The 19,338-nt window shown below is 39.7% G+C and overlaps 1 protein-coding gene across 1 annotated transcript in view; it reads left to right on the top strand.

Annotated features, from left to right (window-relative positions):
• The window catches only part of LOC124719088, a 327,538-nt gene extending 323,767 nt beyond the window's left edge, over positions 1 to 3,771 (top strand). The window contains exon 9 of the mRNA XM_047244777.1: positions 3,591 to 3,771. Coding sequence (XP_047100733.1) covers positions 3,591 to 3,737 — 147 coding nt within the window. The 3' untranslated portion in view covers positions 3,738 to 3,771. The remainder of the gene's footprint in view (positions 1 to 3,590) is intronic.
• Positions 3,772 to 19,338: the final 15,567 nt, after the last annotated feature.

Genomic DNA, 19,338 nt, shown 5'->3' with positions numbered 1-19,338 from the left:
CCCCTGAATTTAACTTTAGATACAGTGTCTGTCAGTGATTCTATGATAAGCCTTAGTGTTTTGGAGTCAAGTCCAAGTTCCTCTAAAATGTTAAACAAAGATTGCCGGTCAATTGAGTCATAGGCTTTCTTAAAATCTACAAATGTACAAATTATGGGGGCATTTCTAATTGCTTTGTGTTTTAATATTGTCTTTAAATTAAATATTTGTTCTATGCATGAGCGACCGGGGCGGAAGCCTGCTTGATAATCACCAATTTGGCGTTCCAGCTGCTCTTGTGTTCTTTTCAGCAGGCATGTTGAGAGAATTTTGTAGGTGACTTGTAAAAGTGGGATTCCCCTGTAGTTGTTGACATTTGTTCTGTCTCCTTTTTTATGTAACGGGTGAATAAGGGCACATTTCCAATCCTCTGGTAATTTTTCTGTTTCCCATATTTTTGTTATTATTTTTGTGAGCTCTTGCAACGTCTTTGGTCCTAGGTTTTTTAATAGCTCTGCAACAATGCCATCTTCGCCAGATGTTCTATTATTTTTTAAGTTTTTAATGTGACATTTGATTTCTTCCTGTGTTGGTGGTAATGAATCCGGTTGAGCGTTGGCACTGATTTCTTTGGGAAACCTTAAACTAGGTTCTGGGCAATTTAGTAGGTTAGAAAAATATTGAGCCAATACTTGACAGTTTTCCTGGTTTGTTAGGGCTAGTTTACCGTCTGGTTTTCTGAAACATAAATTTTGAGGGATATATCCTCGTATTTTATCTGCGAAAGTTCTGTAGAAGTCTCTTGTATTATAGTTTTGGAAATTTTCTTCTGTGGCATCCAGTTGTGCCTTTGTGTACTTCCTTTTTGCTTGCCTAATAGATTTTGAAACCTGTTTTCTAACCTCGTTAAATAAATGTAGACTTTCTTGTGATTTTTTACTGTTATATTCTTGAAATGCCTTTTTTCTCCTTTCCAATGCATTTTCACAGTCTGAATCCCACCAAGGGTGTTTGAATATCTTTTTCAAGGGAATAGTTTCCTTAGCTATTCGCGTGATTTTAGAATGAAATTCTTCCCATGTGTTTGCCTTTTCCTTCTCCCATTCTTCTTTTACTTTAGATTCTTTAATCTTCTTGGTGTCATATTTCTGTATTTCTGTTTTCTTCTGATGACTTCTTCGTGCTGTAAACTTGATTTTAATTCTAGTTAGGTAATGGTCTGAATCAATGTTTGCTCCTCTGCGTACTTGGACGTCGTAAATTTCTTTTTGTACTGGGTATGAACTCGCCACATGATCTATTTGAAACTCGCCAATTTGTTGTATAGGAGATCTCCATGTCTTTTGTTTTCTTGGACATTTTCTTAGAGATGTTGACATTATCTTCAGGTTATTCTGCTTACATATTTCGACGAGCCTTGTACCATTTTTATTGGTAAATTTATGTGCAGGATATTTGCCTACGGTTTTTTGGTGGATTTTCTCTCTACCAGTTTGGGCATTAAAATCGCCGAGTAGAACTTTTGTATCATCTTTTGGAGTCTTGGCCATTATATTCTCCAAATTTTCCCAGAACTTTTATGTTTCTATGGGGTTTTTCTTGTTGTCTCCGTTTGTGGGAGCATGAACATTAACCATTGTGTATGTTTTGTTGGCACATTGTAAGCGCATCGTCATTATCCTATTATTTACGGGAGTAACTTCCTTGATGGAGCTGAGCACGCTCTTGTGTATGATAAACGCCATCCCGAGATGGGGGGCTCCTCTTCCGATTCGTTTATCCGTCTTGCTCTTAAAGATGCGATAGTTGCCATAATCTGATGTTTCTTCATCTGTAAAACGTGTCTCCTGTAAAGCTAGTATTACTATATTTTGCTTTTCAAGTTCTGTTGTAAGGTTTAGAAGTTTTCCTGGTTGGATTAATGTATTTATGTTAAAGGTTCCAATGTATGTAGGTGTTTTAAGTGGAAGTTTGCCAGAGAGCTCTGACTTTCTCTGATGTAATCGTGTAAGTCCAGGTTCCCCAGAATCCGAATTCCTGGTTTCCATCTGTTGATGGGTGGATTGGTTACCACCTGGGGTAATGTTGTTATTACTTGCACAAGTCATACTTGCTTGTAATCAAGTTGGTCCAGTGTTTCCACTGGGTGTTTAGAACCAGGGATTGTTAGTTCCTGGCGCATTATGACCAGCCGCACATTGTGTGAACAGACGCTGACCAGGACGCCGATGGTTCCCACTTCAGACGCGTCCTGGATTTGGGTGTTGACAGTGCTTATTGTAATGGCGGCACTTACTCGCCATGACACAGCAACGTCTTCGGGTTCTGTGGTTTTTGAATGAGTGTGACCCTTGCCAAAAGTCACCCTCCCACACCCTCGTGATGCTGCCGCCTCGGTCCGGGACTGCTTATTTGGGTTTCCCCTTATTCGCAGCTGTCCACCATATCTGATGGATCGTTCGCTATCCGCCACCTGCGACCCGCCCTGTACCTGAGGCTCGGCTAGGGTGTATATATATATATATATATATATATATATATATATATATATATATATATATATATATATATATATATATATATAGTGTCTGGACAGCACATACATAAGTCATGGCTGGAGTTGCCAATTTTTTTTAGACAAAACTCTTGTATCTTAGTTGAAAAAAAAGGTAAACAAAAAGTATATTTCTGAAAATGAATTATTTTCAAAATTACGCAATATGGATATTGGCTCGAATTTAATAGTAATTGTTCATTATTTTAATCATAATTTACAATGTAAAACCAGTTATTAAACATTTAACACCAGACAAAAGTTAATATTTAATATGAGAAGTACAAAAAATTCCTTTTCAACTATGATGAATAAATACATGAATTTTTCATTTCTCCACAAGGCGTTTCATGAGAGTTGGATCATAAGGGGATGGTCCCATTGCCTGACTCCCTTGATCCCTGATCTGACACCACTGTTTTCAGTATGTGGGGGTTTACAAAGGACATTGGTTACAGAAGAAAGGTTCGAGATGTGGATTTGAGACAGCAGATCTATACAGCATCTGAGGTGATATGAGTTACAAACAGTGCCCACACTGAACTGCACCAACATACATAAAAATTCTTGAGCTTCTGTGCACAGTGTTGGACAAATAAAGTTATAAACCCTAACAGGTACCAAAATATAAACAAATGTATTTTTATACCTCTAACCCAAACACCCTGTGTAACTGAAAAAATCTGAACAAGTCAGTTGTCTCACATTAAGAGAAACCAAAGAAACCCAATAAGTGAGTGGAAAACATTTGCATTACTGATGTGACCACAGAGATTAGTTTCATTCGGTTGTTTTATTCGACTGAAAAAAAAACTGACTGAATACAATTGCCTGTTGACACCCAGTAGTTGCCCATCACTGCACTCTGTGGCGAGCCTAAAGTGTTAACAGTGACTTCATTGCCCACAGCACAGTTCCATGTAGTTATACCTACCATATTTTAGTAGTTGCAGTGTTCTCATTTTGAACTTAAGAGAGAAATGTAATATGGATAAACTCCATTGTAAATCTGATGTTCCAATTGTGTGTGGTGCCAGCTTTGTAGTCTCTTTTCCAGAGGGCAGTGCAGGAGGAACGCGAGAGCAGCCGGAAGCACCACGAGACGTGGCGTGGCCTGTGGGGACGGCCGGGCCACGGGGCACCCCGCGAGGTCACCACCAAGGCCAACCTGGACACGCTGCTGCGGCAGGTCACCGTAAAGTAGGACTGGGCACCGGCGCCATGGCCCGCACCGTCAAATGGGGCCGGCCGGCGTGGCGCACCTGGTCGAACAGGGCCGGCGCATCTCACTCCGTCAAATGGGGCCTGAGCCGCTCTGCACTGTCAGACAGAGACACCTCGATGGTGAACTGTGCAGCCGTCCCCATCAATATACCAACCCCCTCCCCTGAACCTGGTATCGACTAGAACACTGGGATCAGCACAATGTAAACAAACACAGATGCCAATGTATTTGTTTATCTCAGGTCAGCATCCCCCCCCCCCATCCCTTCCTCCTTCTAACTATCCCAATATTTCTTAAAAGGTCAGCCGGTGCTAGAACCTCAGTCTAGCATTTCATGGCTTATGGTGACTTACATAGTTCACACTGCCCAACATTTCACACCCAGTGCAAAGATAGGGAGAAGATGTTAAGTTTTACTCTTCATCAGTTGACCATACTTAATTGCTAGTACTTAAACATTCAGCATTCTCAAGACCAACTGCCATTGACTAGACCAATGATTTACCTCCACTTACTCATATTAACTATGTGTGACTGATGAAGATAGTAGACTTGTATTGAGAAAAGTGAGGTTTCATATGTGTATCCATATGTAGATTTTTCAAAGTTTTGTTAAATCATTTAAGGCAAATGCCAGAACGGTTAGTTGAAAATTACACTACTGGTGTCATTGTCCTCCTATGTCCATCTCAAATGACACTGGTATCATCCTTGGGATGTTAGAAACCTGTCTTGCACCCTTCCTTCTTTTCACTTGCTGCTGATGAAATTCGTGGCTCTCCCTCAAAAAAATTTTTAAGCCGCACTCCATGTAACTATAAAGAAATGCTACAAAGCTTAAAGCTCAATATCTTGTGAAATTATATGGGAAATGTGTCAAGAGTAATATTCAGTGTAGGATAATTCCTTTCAATGACTTTCTTTCATATGGCAATGGTATCTTCTGGCAAATTTGTTGTTCTGTTTTAGTACTATTGGAAAAACCTACACACTGATACTACTGACATGTATTGTATCTCTCCACTCAGTCTTTTTTGACTATAAAATGTCTTAACAAAATTACACATACCACTTCAATGTTTGAGCACATAGAAATATTATAAGTGTTAGCTCCACCATAAGAATCTGTACTCAATGTTTGGTATTACATCCTGAAATTTCTATTTGGCTGCATCAAAGAGTTTGTCATATATCATGGTAATCCATGTTACTTCAGACCAGCTGTACGCAGACAGGCTATCCATGCTCAGGTATTTTAGGTTTAGATAGAGGTGAAACAAAATGTGTGAATTCCTAAGGGACCAAACTGCTGAGGTCATCGGTCCCTAGACTTACACACTACTTAAACCAACTTAAACTAACTTATGCTAAGAACAACACATACACCCATGCCCAAGGGAGGACTCGAACCTCTGGTGGGAGGGGCCGTGCAATCTGTGACATGGTGCCTCAAACCACGTGGCCACATCGTGCGGCAATGTGAAACAAAAATAATTTTTCTAGAAATGTAATGAAGTGATATGTTGCACAATGGAATCTCATCATCTGTGTTCAAGTGGCTATGACCCTTGTAATCTGTAGCTCAGGCGTTGAATATATCAAACAATGCAGACACATTCAGTATAAGGTGCCCGATTGTTGTTTTTAAGGTTTTCTTGCATATGGTGATGATGTCAAGATGTCATGCATATTTGGCCTCTTGTACATGGGATTCGTTGGTTGTAGTAGCTCAGTTTCCTACATGCTGCTTTTGGACAAAGTTCTTTCAAGACTGTTTCACTTGCCCAAGCAAGGTCCACATGTTGCCTAATCTAAGGCTTAACTTGGGTCTCTGCTAACTGATGTAAGTTTTCTGAAGAATAATTTATAAAAATTTTCAAACAGTGAAGTCACAAAAACTGTTAACAAGTCTATACTATAAGTGAATTTACAATTTTCCACACATTCTTAATGGAATATAATTTAACTATTTATACAACACTAACACTAACAGTCAGTATCCATATGGATCCTACAACCTTCTGTTAAGAAATCACAACAAATTCAGTTTCCCAACAGTATTACTTTTCATGTGGTATTCAACAGTTTGTTATGCTCATCAAAATACTAAACAGTTCACTACTTGGTGTCACTCTGATGTGTCTAAGCAATGTCTGTGTAATATGCCACTTGATGTTACAGAATGTAGTAAGAAAGGAAAGCTTTACTTCATCAAAATGAAACCCCCATTAACGGGAGCACTACTGGTGTGGGTAATAGGCATTATTTGAGTTAGCAGTGTGGAGTCTGTTCAGATATGCAGCAATAGAATGGATGTGAGGTGCGTGGTTGCAATCAAGACATAAAACATGGTTACTTAACAGGTGATAAATGAAAGGATGTCATGTGATCTACGCAGAATGTATCTTACATTGAATTTCTTATATAACTGCAAGAATAGTTGCTGATAATGGAGTTAATCGGTGTGGAAGATAGCATTACAATTTCAGCAGTGTGCATGTAACAGGTAGAAATTGTAGTGACTAATATTTGATAAGTTCCACAGGGCAGTTAAACTTGGACTGCTATTATTCACTTTTTTTCCCAGTCAGTAATAGCACATAATAATAATAATGACTTTAAACTGTAATTCTGTTGGTTAAGGCACATGGTAACAATTATTTCATGGCAAATATGACCAATGTATGTGAGCTCTTCCACCAGTTAAACAGTCTGATTACCAAAAAAATTAAAGAAACTGTGATAGCAATTTACTAGCAGGGAACTTACATCCGCTGCTCTGACAACCTCTTCGTCTCAGAGTATTGCATACACAAAATGTCCTGTTATTTATTGGATTCCCCTTTAGTTTTTGCTCTCAGTTTCTACATTTTGTACCAGGGCAGTTATTTCTAGAAGTCTCAATATTTATCATCCCAGACCTCCTGCTGCTCAGTGTTATTTCTTTGTATATATTCAATTTCATCACCAATCCTGTTGGATTAATTTTCAGTATCCTTCCTGACAGTCACTCTGATTCTCTTCTTTTCCAGATTTCCCACAACTCTACTACCACTAACATTGAAAAGTTTATTCTAGTACTGCACTGGCTTCTTGGGTATGTCAAGTTAGCACTCATATGCTTTGCTGGACATTCACAATCATAAAAGCTCCATGAGTGGAGACACCAAGTCAGCAATCAAATGATCCCATTAACTGTAAAATAAACTGATGTTGGGTGGCTCTCCACTTATGCTTTAACAGAATCTCCATCAGCAACTACAATCTAGTTGCAGGTAGGGAAAGTTAGACATTATCAGTCACCCAGTATAATCACAGAGAGTCTGAAGCACACACATACACCTCACAGCTTCACTTTGAGAATAACTGACCTAAACTGGGTATATGTACCATGGTAAAGGAGAACATTTGTGTATTTTTCCTGAATTACAAAATCAACTTATCACAATGTTGTTTCTGATGATTGTACTTTTCTCCCTTATCTCATTTTCAAATTTCTATATTGGCTATTACAATACATACGTTTAACTTCATATTTCAAAATTAACCAAAAATATCAAACTTATTATTCTGAGGCACTGTCCACTTTACGTAAAATTATGTTTTCAAAGTGCACACATCATTGAAATGAAATGTACTGGCAGCAAATTCTCAAAAACATATAGTGCTGCTAAGAAACATAATAACTCTTTTTACTGCAGTTATAAGGAATATTTGATAAGAATAACATACTTGTTAGGCAAATAAAATTTGCCTTTTAATATCTAGAAGGATTATCACCAGCAATAGTTTTCTGATCAGTATCCACTGTATGTTTGCAGTAATTCCAAAGTCATTAGAGACACGTAGAAATGAAAAATGGAGCTATTGATTTCTACATAGAAATATAACACACATTTTCAATAAAGATGTTGCTACTTCATAGTAGCTTAAATCACATTTAAAAATAAGAGTGAACAAACATTTACCTTTTAATGCAAAAGACTGTCTTTACAGACAATTTTCTGGATTAAACTATTTGATTGTTTCTGAAAGTTTATCTCTGAACTATTTTCATTAGCATATTCTCTTAAAACACAGTGGCTTTTTTTTATTCTGATGAGTCTACAGTAATACAGCCTTGTGATTTAACTGTAATTAAATTTCATGTTGATCATTTTATTTTAGAGGTTTTAACTTTGACTCCAGTGACTGTATAACATTTACTTAAAAGTATGGATTATTTCCTCATTTGAAATCTAAGAAAATAACTTCACTCAGAAAGTGTTCTGGGGCTTTCAAGACTTAATAATTAAGCATACCATTGTTTGACTGTGGTGCCTTTATTATCTAAAGTCACCTCCAGCCATCAAAGTGTGTTCAGTGACTCATGATCATCTAATACATAAAGCAATCATCTAATAAATTCTTATTGTTGGTTTTTTGTGAGGTATACATAAGATCATAGTTTTATATGCTTTGTGAATATTAAAAAAATACATTACAAATATCATAGATCCAATTTTGATGTGGGATATTACTTATTTATGACATTGGTATGATGATTTATATCTGATTAAACCTGTATTTATTGTTAAGGTGTAGCAGAAGACATTGTGACCATGTTTTCGATTTATGGAATTTACCAAAGGGACATTGGTAGATAAACATTGTATACTGCACAAAGATGTTAGATTTAAATACTAAGATACCCCATTAATTGTATATAATTTTGTAACAGTCATATATTATTGCTATGGCAGAAAATTTCCTTCTGTATAAGAGCTGTCTTTTCAGTTGGGACTACAAAATCAATATTCTTTACTTACAACATTTCCTTGTGTTTAATCAGATCTTGTTAATACAGTTTTAATTCTGACAATTGTACTTGTCTTCCATATCTCATGTTCAAATGTCTATATTGACCACTACAGCATATACATTTAATATGGATGGAAAAGAGATATTAATTTTAGGCTGGGGGCTATTACATGACAGACACTAATTTGTACTGTGAACAGCAAGCCATATGGTCATTTCCTACAATCTTACGAACTGAAATAAACTTCAAATGCTGCATTAATTAAGACTTTATTTACCATACACAATAAAGAATTTCAGTATTTAAGAATTATGTAGTTGGCACTAAAACTACAAAACATCTGCTAATATGCTATGATATTTGCTATTATGATGCATCTTCTTGTGTTTGGGTCTTCATCTGAATGCTGTGAAGACAAATACTGACAAAATGTCAGTATGGAACATGTTTATGTTTATTATACTTAAATGTAAGTGCTTCTTAAATATCAGCCAGCAGATTTTTGTTGTAGCTTGAGAAAGCTATGGCCTATGTCATCCATGACTGAAAAGATGTGTGCTGTCTATTTCAAATAAGCTGGCTGTGTATATACATTGGCTGTGTGTTTGTATACAATACAATGAAATATTAGTGATCATCTTCAAGATGTTTAACTATATACTGAATCAAATAATTACAAGTACGTGTATGAAGTGACAGAGCTGAAGAATTGTGTGTCACACATAAGTGAAAGCATCAAATTTGCTTCAGCCTAGATTCATTTGAAACTTGCTTTAATCAGTAGTCATCCTACACATCATATCATTGTTATCATGTAACATAATTTTGGAAATAAGAAAGATAACACGAGTGTAATTTCCCTGAATACAGCCATCCAAGTAAAGCTAATCATTGAGACTAATTTCCCTTTGCCACCATTTTAGTAGAAATTTGTACAATTACTAGTTCATTAAATTATATCTTTAGATAACCGCACTGTTTACTGTTGATAAATGACAGTTTTGTATGTGACTTTTAAATTATGTGACTCATAGGAGTGAAATATTGCAGTTTTTTTTATGAATTGCTGATGTTACCACTGTTACCATAAATGTAACATGGTTGAATTTCTGATTTAGCATCATGAAGTTGTCAACATGACAAAAACTTCTATTGTACTCTTAGTCACTTAATGAAGACATGCTTACAGTGATAACCATATTACAAAACTGCCAAACAAATTTTTTGATTAGTATTGTAACTGTCGGTGAGATTTTAGGATATTTAGAATATAGCTAAAACTATTTCTGTTGGTATAGCTGTTTATGAAATAGATTATATTAGCTGTTTTGAGTTGTGTTCATGATGAGAACAACATTTATATAATGTTGACTATTAATAAAAGTTCATTGTACTGAATAGTCTTTCACTAATTGCACCTCCTATCTGTAACTAATAAAAGTAATATTTTCTCTTGTGGTTTAATTTAATTGTAAATGAGATCAAACTGTGATTAATATTGAAGGAATATTTATATCAGAATAATAATATCCATTTTTCTGCATATCACCTACACCTTTGACTATTAGTTTGGAATGTTCTCTCTGGAAATGTTGCACTCATAGTTTTCCATTTGCTGATTTGCTTGCAGGCAGAATACAAAGCACTGTGGACATCTGTTAAGTACATATTGAAGCATTGTAGTGTCCACCTTATTTGAATACAGTTAGTTGCAGTTTTGCAATATTCATTAGTACCATACTTATTCGAATATACCATCAGCCAAATATTTAATTGAATTTAAACGCTTCCACATATGAAGGCTTACTGATGATTTAAAAATGCACTTGGCCACCATGACACATAAATGGAGTGTAATTATTGCTGGTTAGCAAAAAATGGTATAAGAAAGCTGAAATATGAGCAAGAAATGTTTTATATGACATGCATCTGCAAAATATTCCTTCTAATCCCACATTTTCATCCACCAGTTGTGTTTACACAAGTGCACTAACAGTAAACCAGAAATTAATATTTGTGCACAGCAGTGTATCAATACTTTTCTATTCCTGTTCACATCACAATATTCATTGATATTAAGCTTGTAGAATTTAAGCATAACAACTGTACTACCAACACAGCTAGTAGAAAAGCTGTTACAATTTTCCACCATTTGTGACTGATATCAAGGATCATCAGTGTACCTGAGACAGTATTACTTAACTGCAGAGCAGAGTCGGTAATTTCATGACAAAATATTTTCCACTAAACTAAGTTTGGATCTGTTGTACTACTGGGATACACAGCCTCATAATTTAGCTTTGGTGCAGTTCTACTTAACTTGCTTTTTTAACCTTTGTACAGTTCTCTGTTAACATAAAATTATGCTTGACATGTACATTTTCTATTGGATTATTAAACTCACACAAAGTATGTATAGTATCATCATGTTTCATTTTCAATCATTTGTTTCTAGAACACTTGAATATAGGACAAAATCAAATGTGTATAGACTGTGAAGTGTATCAGTGTTAACTGATGGTTAATTGTTCAACATTGCCAACCTATTGCTGTTCAGTTGATTAGTATTAGCAGTGACTTTCAATACTTTGAAACTTCAGCTCGAAGTGAAAGTTATTACTTTTCAAGTAATCTTCAATAACTCTGAACCTATACAATTCCTTACTGAAAATAAATTGACAATTTCTTTAAAATGGCCAAATGCAGATAAAATCATGGAAAGTCATCACAGCTCTTACATTACAAGTAGGCTGATTTACAACCCATTATAGTTCTACTCCAAAATGAAATCTTCTCATGAACAGAAATTCCATGACATGAACAACAACACACTTGTCTTTGTCACCAAGTCTATTGCAAGCTGCTTCCAAACAATTCCTGTTTTCACTTGCAACGTTAGGAGGCAGACAAAGGTTTCTTGACAGACTTTTGATGTATTTGGAATGTGACAACAGTAAAATGTCATGCCTTAAACAACATAGCTTGAGGATGAATGTTCATCCAAAAGAAATAGAATTAAAAATTTTTCACAAACACAGCATGTGGTGTCACCGCCAGACACCACACTTGCTAGGTGGTAGATTAAATCAGCCGCGGTCCATTTAGTACATGTCGGACCCGCGTGTCGCCACTGTGTGATCGCAGACCTAGCGCCATCACAAGGCAGGTCTCGTGATACGAACAAGCACTCGCCCAGTTGTACGGACGACCTGGCTAGCGACTAGATGTACGAAGCCTTTCTCTCTCATTAGCCGAGAGAATAGCCTTCAGCTAAGTTAATGGCTACGAACTAGCAAGGCGCCATTAGCCTTACAGTGATTGTAATTAAAGTCTCCTGTGTATAGTCAAGAGTGATGTACCACAATGATTGATTAAAGATAAGTATTAATCCAGCTACGTACTTTTCTTCATAGCATTAATTATGTAGCCTGTTCCAGTACTTCACGCCCGTCTGCGTTAGTCTAGCGTGCATTTTCAGCCACCTCGATCTACAAGGTGTTGGCCCAGCTGCCGACACATCACAGCATACTGTCATTGTTGAGGAGGAGCAATATTTTTCCCAACATAAAAAACAGTTACTAATACCTCTTCTACTGTTTGTTCACTAGACAGAGGTGTCATTTATGAAAATGGCAGCCTATCTAATTTAGAGCTTAAAATAATAGCACCAAAATTTTTTGTGCTAACATAGCTAACCAACAAGTTACACAACTTATGCCATGTCTACAGTTTCTGACCAGAAAATACCCATGACAGCTGTGATGCACTACGAACTTGGTTCATAACACAAACACGAACTTTTAAATCCTCTTGTGTTTTAGTGCTAATGGCAATTATGGGCATAACATGTCAATGTTACACATACAAGAAAATAAAAGCTTTTTAGACAGTCTCTGCTCTGGTACTATAGTTATTTTTCTCATCTATCTTACTAATAAAGTAGTGAAATTGATTAATAGAAAGCTTTTGAAGTCACATTTCTCATCCATCTTACTCAAGAAGTCGTGAAATGATTTATTAGATTACTTTATAAGCCACTGGTTCTGTTTGTTTCCAATGCTATAAGTTGTGTGTCTGTTTTCACACCAGAATCAACAAGAGATGAAGCACTAAGGTTTTGAAAACGTTCTTTTGATCCTGAGACTATTCTTAGCACTGCACAGTTCTCCAGTAGGTACCTAGCCCCATGAAATTCTTGAGTATTTCCTCTCCAGTCACAAAAAAGTACTTAAACCACATTCTTCAAAGTGCTTCATGCAAACAGTTTAGTACTTTGTAGGCGTCCAGTCTTTCTTGAAATAGCTTTATAGCATGCACTTGCATTGTCTTTAACAGCTGGAAATCAGAATATAGCCACATAGCCTTCTTGATTTGATTCGACTTGATTATTGCACATAGGCAAAAACAGCAATTTCCTTAGGCCACTGTTGCCTGTACCGTTGAGTGTATTGAGTGGTTTTACTCGGTGTGTTCCCATAACCCTGAAAGAATAGTAGGAGGTCCTTTACTAGTTGCGTATTAGACCAATTTTCTCAGATCTTCATCATCTGAATATTCTACGTCTTTTGGTCTTCCGGAATTGCAAGATTAGGTGTGATGTGATTTCATCCACCACACCTCGTACTCTACGGCTTCTTCCTCTATACCCACTATGTTTTTGCAGAGCAAAAATGTATTATGGTCAAATGCAAAATTTTCTCGTAGGTCTGACCAGCCAGCAGCAAGCCAAGGCAAGCCAGGGCAACAATTCGTGTAGCAACGAAAACACACTGAACGCCGACATGGCAGGAAGCAGAACAAACCTGGAAGATATTGCCTCACCTCCATCGTAAACTCATCACCATGACATCAGCGCGGAGACGACATGATATCATTCTAGCAGCACAGCTCGACTTTCTAAGATAGACTGAAAGTGAGTCTGAGGAACTGGCGGAAGACCTAGAAGCTGAAGCCCTGAAAGCCATTCTCTCGCTGATGAGCGTGGAAAATTAGGCCCCATTCGGCCATCGGTTCCTCGACATGTCGTCACTGCATCAAACCGGGAGTAATATGCTGAAGCGCCAAAGAAACTGGTATAGCCATGGCTAGTCAAATACAGAGATATGTGAACAGGCATAATATGCCGCTGCGGTCGGCAACTCCTATATTAAGACAAAAAAATGTCTGGCGCAGTTGTTAGATCGGTTACTGCTGCTCCAGTGGCAGGTTATCAAGATTTAATTGAATCTGACCGTCGTTTTATAGTCAACGCTCGAGCGATGGAGCACAGCATCTCCGAGGCAGCAACGTAGTGGGGACGCTCCCGTACGACCAATTCACGAGTGTACCGCGAATATCAGGAATCCAGTAAAACATCAAATCTCTGGCATCGCTGCAGATCCTGCAAGAACGGGAACAACGACGACTGAATTGCGACCCTTCCTCAAACTGCTGCAGGTTTCAATGCCGGGCCATCAAATGTGCGAACCATTCAACGAAACATCAACGGTATGGGCTTTCGAAGCCGAAAGCTCACGCATGTACCCTTGATAACTGCACGACATAAAGCTTTACACGTCGCTTGGTCCCGTCAACACTGACATTGGACTGTTGATGACTGGAAACATTTTTCCAAATCGAACGAGTCTCATTTCAAATTGTATCGAGCGGATGGACGTATATGGATACGGAGACAACCTCATGTCAGCAGGGGCCTGTTCAAGCTGGTGTAGGCTCTGTAATAGTGTGGGGCGAATGCAGTTGGAGTGATATGGCGGCCCTGATACGTCTAGATATGACTCTGACAAGTACGTAAGCATCCTGTCTGATCACCTGCATCCCTTCGTGTCCATTGTGCATTGCGACGGGTTCGGACAATTCCAGCAGGACAGTGCGACACCTCACACGTCCAGAACACTCGACACGTCCAGAATTGCCACAGAGTGGTTCCAGGATCACTCTTCTGAGTTTAAACACTTCCGCTGGCCACCAGACTCCCCACTCATATTCAGCCTATCTGGGCTGACTTGCAACGTGCTGTTCAGAAGAAATCTCCACCCCCACCTACTTTTACACGACAGTCCTGCAGGATTGATGCGTCAGTTCCTTCCAGCACCACTGCAGACATTAGTCGAGTCCATGCCACATCCTATTGCAGGATCTCTGCGTGCTTGCCGAGGCTCTACACGACTTTGGGCAGATGTACCAATTTCTTTGGCTCTTCAGTGTAAATAAGCCTCCGAGCGACATAAAAGTTTTCTGGGTTTGGTACCGTGTCATAATGTAAAAAACTACTGCTGCTGCAGAAAAAAAATTGTTCAAATGGCTCTGAGCACTATGAGACTTAATTTCTGAGATCATCAGTCCCCTAGAACTTAGAACTACTTAAATCTAACTAACCTAGGGACATCACACACATCCATGCCCGAGGCAGGATTCGAACCTGCGTCCGTAGCGGTCGCACGGTTCCAGACTGTAGCGCCTAGAACCGCTCGGCCACCCGGCCGGCAGCTGCTGGAGAAAAACCAACGTTTCGGCCACGATTGCAGCGGCCTTCTTCTGGGTCTAATGGTGCGTTTTAGCTATGCAGTGTCCTTTATATTTTGTTGTTAGTGTTCACTGCGCATGCCACTACGTCATAAACTTTTTAAAGGTAGTTAGTTTCATTGGTCACTTAAGGAAGAAGGAGAGGGAACTTTATTTTGATAGGTTATTGCGGTGGAGGCAGAACGTGTCCTCTGTTGTCCATTGGCTCTTGTGTTGTGTACCGTGATCGGTGGCCACCGTCGAGTGAGAAGTTGGCTGCTGTTTACCAACTGCTGGACGTCGGCAGTTACTCGCCCGTGGTGCTCGTGCCTCGTGTTGACAGTGCCGTCTGTTGGGCTCTGATTGCTGGCAGCCGAGGTGGGGCAAGCCTGACTCCATCCTCCCTGTTCCTGTTGTTAGCGTGTTTAAGTATTTCGATGGCCTCTCTGATTTTTGCGTTTCGTCATAACCGGCTGCTTGGCCAACACGCAGGCTTCCCCGAATTTTATTTCTTTTCTGTAGTCTCGTTGATGTTCTGCCACTGCTTATTTCTTGTGTTGCCCTAGACGAATATAGCGTTCATGTTCCCAAATGCGCGTTGCTATTGGCCTACCAGTCTCGCCGATGATGTATGCCTCTCCACATTTGCATTCCACCTTGTAAACGCCTGCAGTGTGTGTGGTGTGCGTACCGTAAGACCTTCGGTACACACACCACCTGATTATTTGACTTGTCGCTCTAACGAAGTAGGCGACTGTCAGCAATATGTCTCGTGGTCTTATCGTGGCGTGTTTATCTTCTGCCATTAGGTCAGACGACAGAAATGCCACTTGCACGCTTAGAGTAGCTGATTGACGGTGACCAACTTTAAACAGAATTTGATTAGCTTTCACACACATTTATTAAAATAATAAAAATCATAAACCTTACTTAACTTGATTCTGGATGCTATTTACAATTGACAATCTAAAGTTCCCTTGGTCTTGGTACGTTAATCTTATTCTTACATATCTCTGATACTTGACAAAGTGTCTATACATTTATCTTCATGGCTATGTACAGGAATATGGTAATCTTATTAGGCGCAGACTGAAACTTGAGTATAGACTGGTACAGACTAATGTAGACTGGTGCAGACTGACTAATCGGAGGTCTGTACACTCGTTATAATACCTCGCGCGTTCAGGTATCACTGCGCGAGTGTGATCCGCGAGAAGAAAAGGTTCTACGTTAGCAGCAATCTCATTGGCTGCGTTACATATTAATACGCGGATCGGCGGAAGCAGAATTTGGTCCGCCTCTAAGACAGCGCCATCTCGTAGTGCGGAGACGGACGAGCGCTGCGCCTGCGCTGTTGTGCTTAGTGGGGCGCTCTATTGGGAAAGTTGTGTACGCGCTGACTACGTGGAACTATGTACACAACAGTGTGTAATGCATCCACCTTGCCCTCAGTGGAGCCTAGCACGTCCTGGATCCTACGACCACTATAGAAGACAGGCTGCAACCTAACGCGGCGAAGGTGTTTGCCTATTCGGTCAGTAACGTTTTTCTCATAAGGTAAGTGCACTGTTGGCTGCAGTTTGTCTATTTCTTGCTTATCTTTCTTGCTTGTGTTCGTCGACAAGGCTGTGTTTATCGACTTACGGCTGTAGCCATTGGCTAGAAACGCTGTGCAACCTTTTTAGCTCAGGTGTGATGTTTTGAGCATCACTTAGGCGCTGCGCGCAGATTGCCAGAGAGCGGATGACATTCTGCGCTGCGTGGTGGTAGGATTGGGCGTGCAGATACCTGTCTGTATGTGTAGGCTTGCGATATAATCTGTGCCCCAGTATGACGTAATGGCATGCGCAGTGAATACTAACAACAAAATATAAAGGACACTGCATAGCTAGAGCACACCATTAGACCCACAAGAAGGCCGCTGCAATCGTGCCCTAAACGTTGGTTTCTCTCCAGCAGCTGCCGGCCGGGTGGCCGAGCGGCTCTAGGCGCTACAGTCTGGAACCGCGCGACCGGTACGGTCGCAGGTTCGAATCCTGCCTCGGGCATGGAAGTGTGTGATGTCCTTAGGTTAGTTAGGTTTAAGTAGTTCGAAGTTCTAGGGGACTGATGACCTCAGCAGTTAAGTCCCATAGTGCTCAGAGCCATTTGAACTATTTTTTTTTTCTCCAGCAGCAGTAGTTTTTTACATTATGACGCGGTACCAAACCCAGAAAACTTTTATGTCGACTGACTCTGACCGCGGAAGCGTACGCAATTAAGCTTCCGAGCATTTGTGTCTATCTGTACATTGCAACGCACTAGGTACGAGGCTGCACCTGTGATTCTCTGCTACTGTTCGCCGAGATGAATTCTATTACCAAGACTGTACCCTGTGTAGTGTAGCACTGTAGGTCGCTGTGAGCTGCCGGCCTCTCGAGCATTAATTAATTAAAATGGAATGTTAATGGATTTTACCTCCGCTAGTAGCATGACTTTTAAGAAAGCATTGAATAATTGGTAATTACTGATTGAGAACACTACATCAATGTTTCTTACTCTGCTGGAGGCAATGCTATTGAAACTACACTGAAGAGCCAAATAAACTGGTACACCTGCCTAATATCGTGTAGGGCCTCCGCGAGCACGCAGAAGTGCCGCAACACGACGTGGCGTGGACTCGACTTAAGTCTGAAGTAGTGCTCAATAGAACCGACACCACGAAACCCGCAGGGCTGTCCATAGATCTGTAAGAGTACTAGGAGGTGCAGGAAATCTGAACAGCACGTTGCAAGACATCCCAGATATGCTGAATAATGTTCATGTCTGGGGAGTCTGGTGCCCAGCGGAAGTGTTTAAACTCAGGAGAGTGTTCCTGGAGCCACTCTGTAGCAATTCTGGGCGTGTAGAATGTCGCATTGCCCTACTGGAATTGTTCAAGTCCGTCGGAGTGCACAATGGACACCAATGGATGCAGGTGATCAGACAGGTTGCTTACGTTGTAAGTAGGCTGTTTAGGTTTTTATGTTGGTAACGCCACGTAGCGCTCTATATGAAAATTACTGACTGTGCTGTGTGCAGTCTGTGGGTGGTTGGCATTGTTGGAATATTCTCTATTGTAGTGTTGGGCAGTTGGATGTGAACAGCGCGTAGCATTGCACAGTTGGAAGTGAGCCGCCAGCAGTGGTGCATGTGGGGAGAGAGATGGCGGAGTTTTGAGAGCGGACGATCTGGACATGTGTCTGTCAGAAAAAGGATATTTGTAAGACTGGATATAATGACTTTTGAACACTATTCAGGTAAATACATTGTTTGTTCTTTATCAAAATCTTTCGTTTGCTAACTATGCCTATCAGTAGTTAGTGCCTTCAGTAGTTAGAATCTTTTATTTAGCTGCCAGTATTGGCGGTCGCTGTTTTGCAGTAGTTCGAGTAACGAAGATTTTTGTGAGGTAAGTGATTCATGAAAGGTATAGGTTATTGTTAGTCAGGGCCATTCTTTTGTAGGGATTTTTGAAAGTCAGATTGCGTTGCGCTAAAAATATTGTATGTCAGTTTAAGCACAGTCATTTATAATTTTTCTAATGGGACGTTTGATATGTCGACCCTTAGCCGAGGATACCTCACTGGAATCTTCTGACTTTTTCTTGTAGAATGGCTCTGAGCACTATGGGACTTAACATCTTAGGTCATCAGTCCCCTAGACTTAGAACTATTTAAACCTAACTAACCTAAGGACATCACACACATCCATGTCCGAGGCAGGATTCGAACCTGCGGCCGTAGCGGTCGCGCGGTTCCAGACTTTAACCGCGTGGCCACACCGGCCGGCTTTTTCTTGTAGTTTGTGTAATCAGTGTAGCTATTGTTCATTGCTAGCGCTTAATTATAGAGAGAATTTCCTTTGTAGTTGTACTTTTTCATTGTTGTACAGGAAAACAGTTGTGGCATGCATATAGATTTCCACAAAGTATTTCGCAGCTGCGCTTGCAATTAACTAGATATTATTTTCAGTGCTATGTTAATGTGTTTTCTTATTTTTGCTCTTCAAATTGTGCTTTTCTTGTTATCGTGTGAAATACGTGATAATTATGGCATGTGAAAAACGTAACACTAGGCTCCAAAGTAAATTGAGAAATGATAGTGACGACGAGCGTAGTTTATCAGCACAATCATTCATAAATTTTTCTAAGAGGAGGTTTCAACGTACGTGTCACCTGTCAGAGTCGTGTTTACACGTATCAGGGGTCCCACATCACTCCAACCGTACACGCCTCACACCATTACGCAACCTCCA

Source organism: Schistocerca piceifrons, chromosome 10, assembly GCF_021461385.2.
Source record: "Schistocerca piceifrons isolate TAMUIC-IGC-003096 chromosome 10, iqSchPice1.1, whole genome shotgun sequence".
NCBI lineage: Eukaryota > Metazoa > Arthropoda > Insecta > Orthoptera > Acrididae > Schistocerca > Schistocerca piceifrons.
This window is presented reverse-complemented; position numbering and strand designations above follow the sequence as displayed.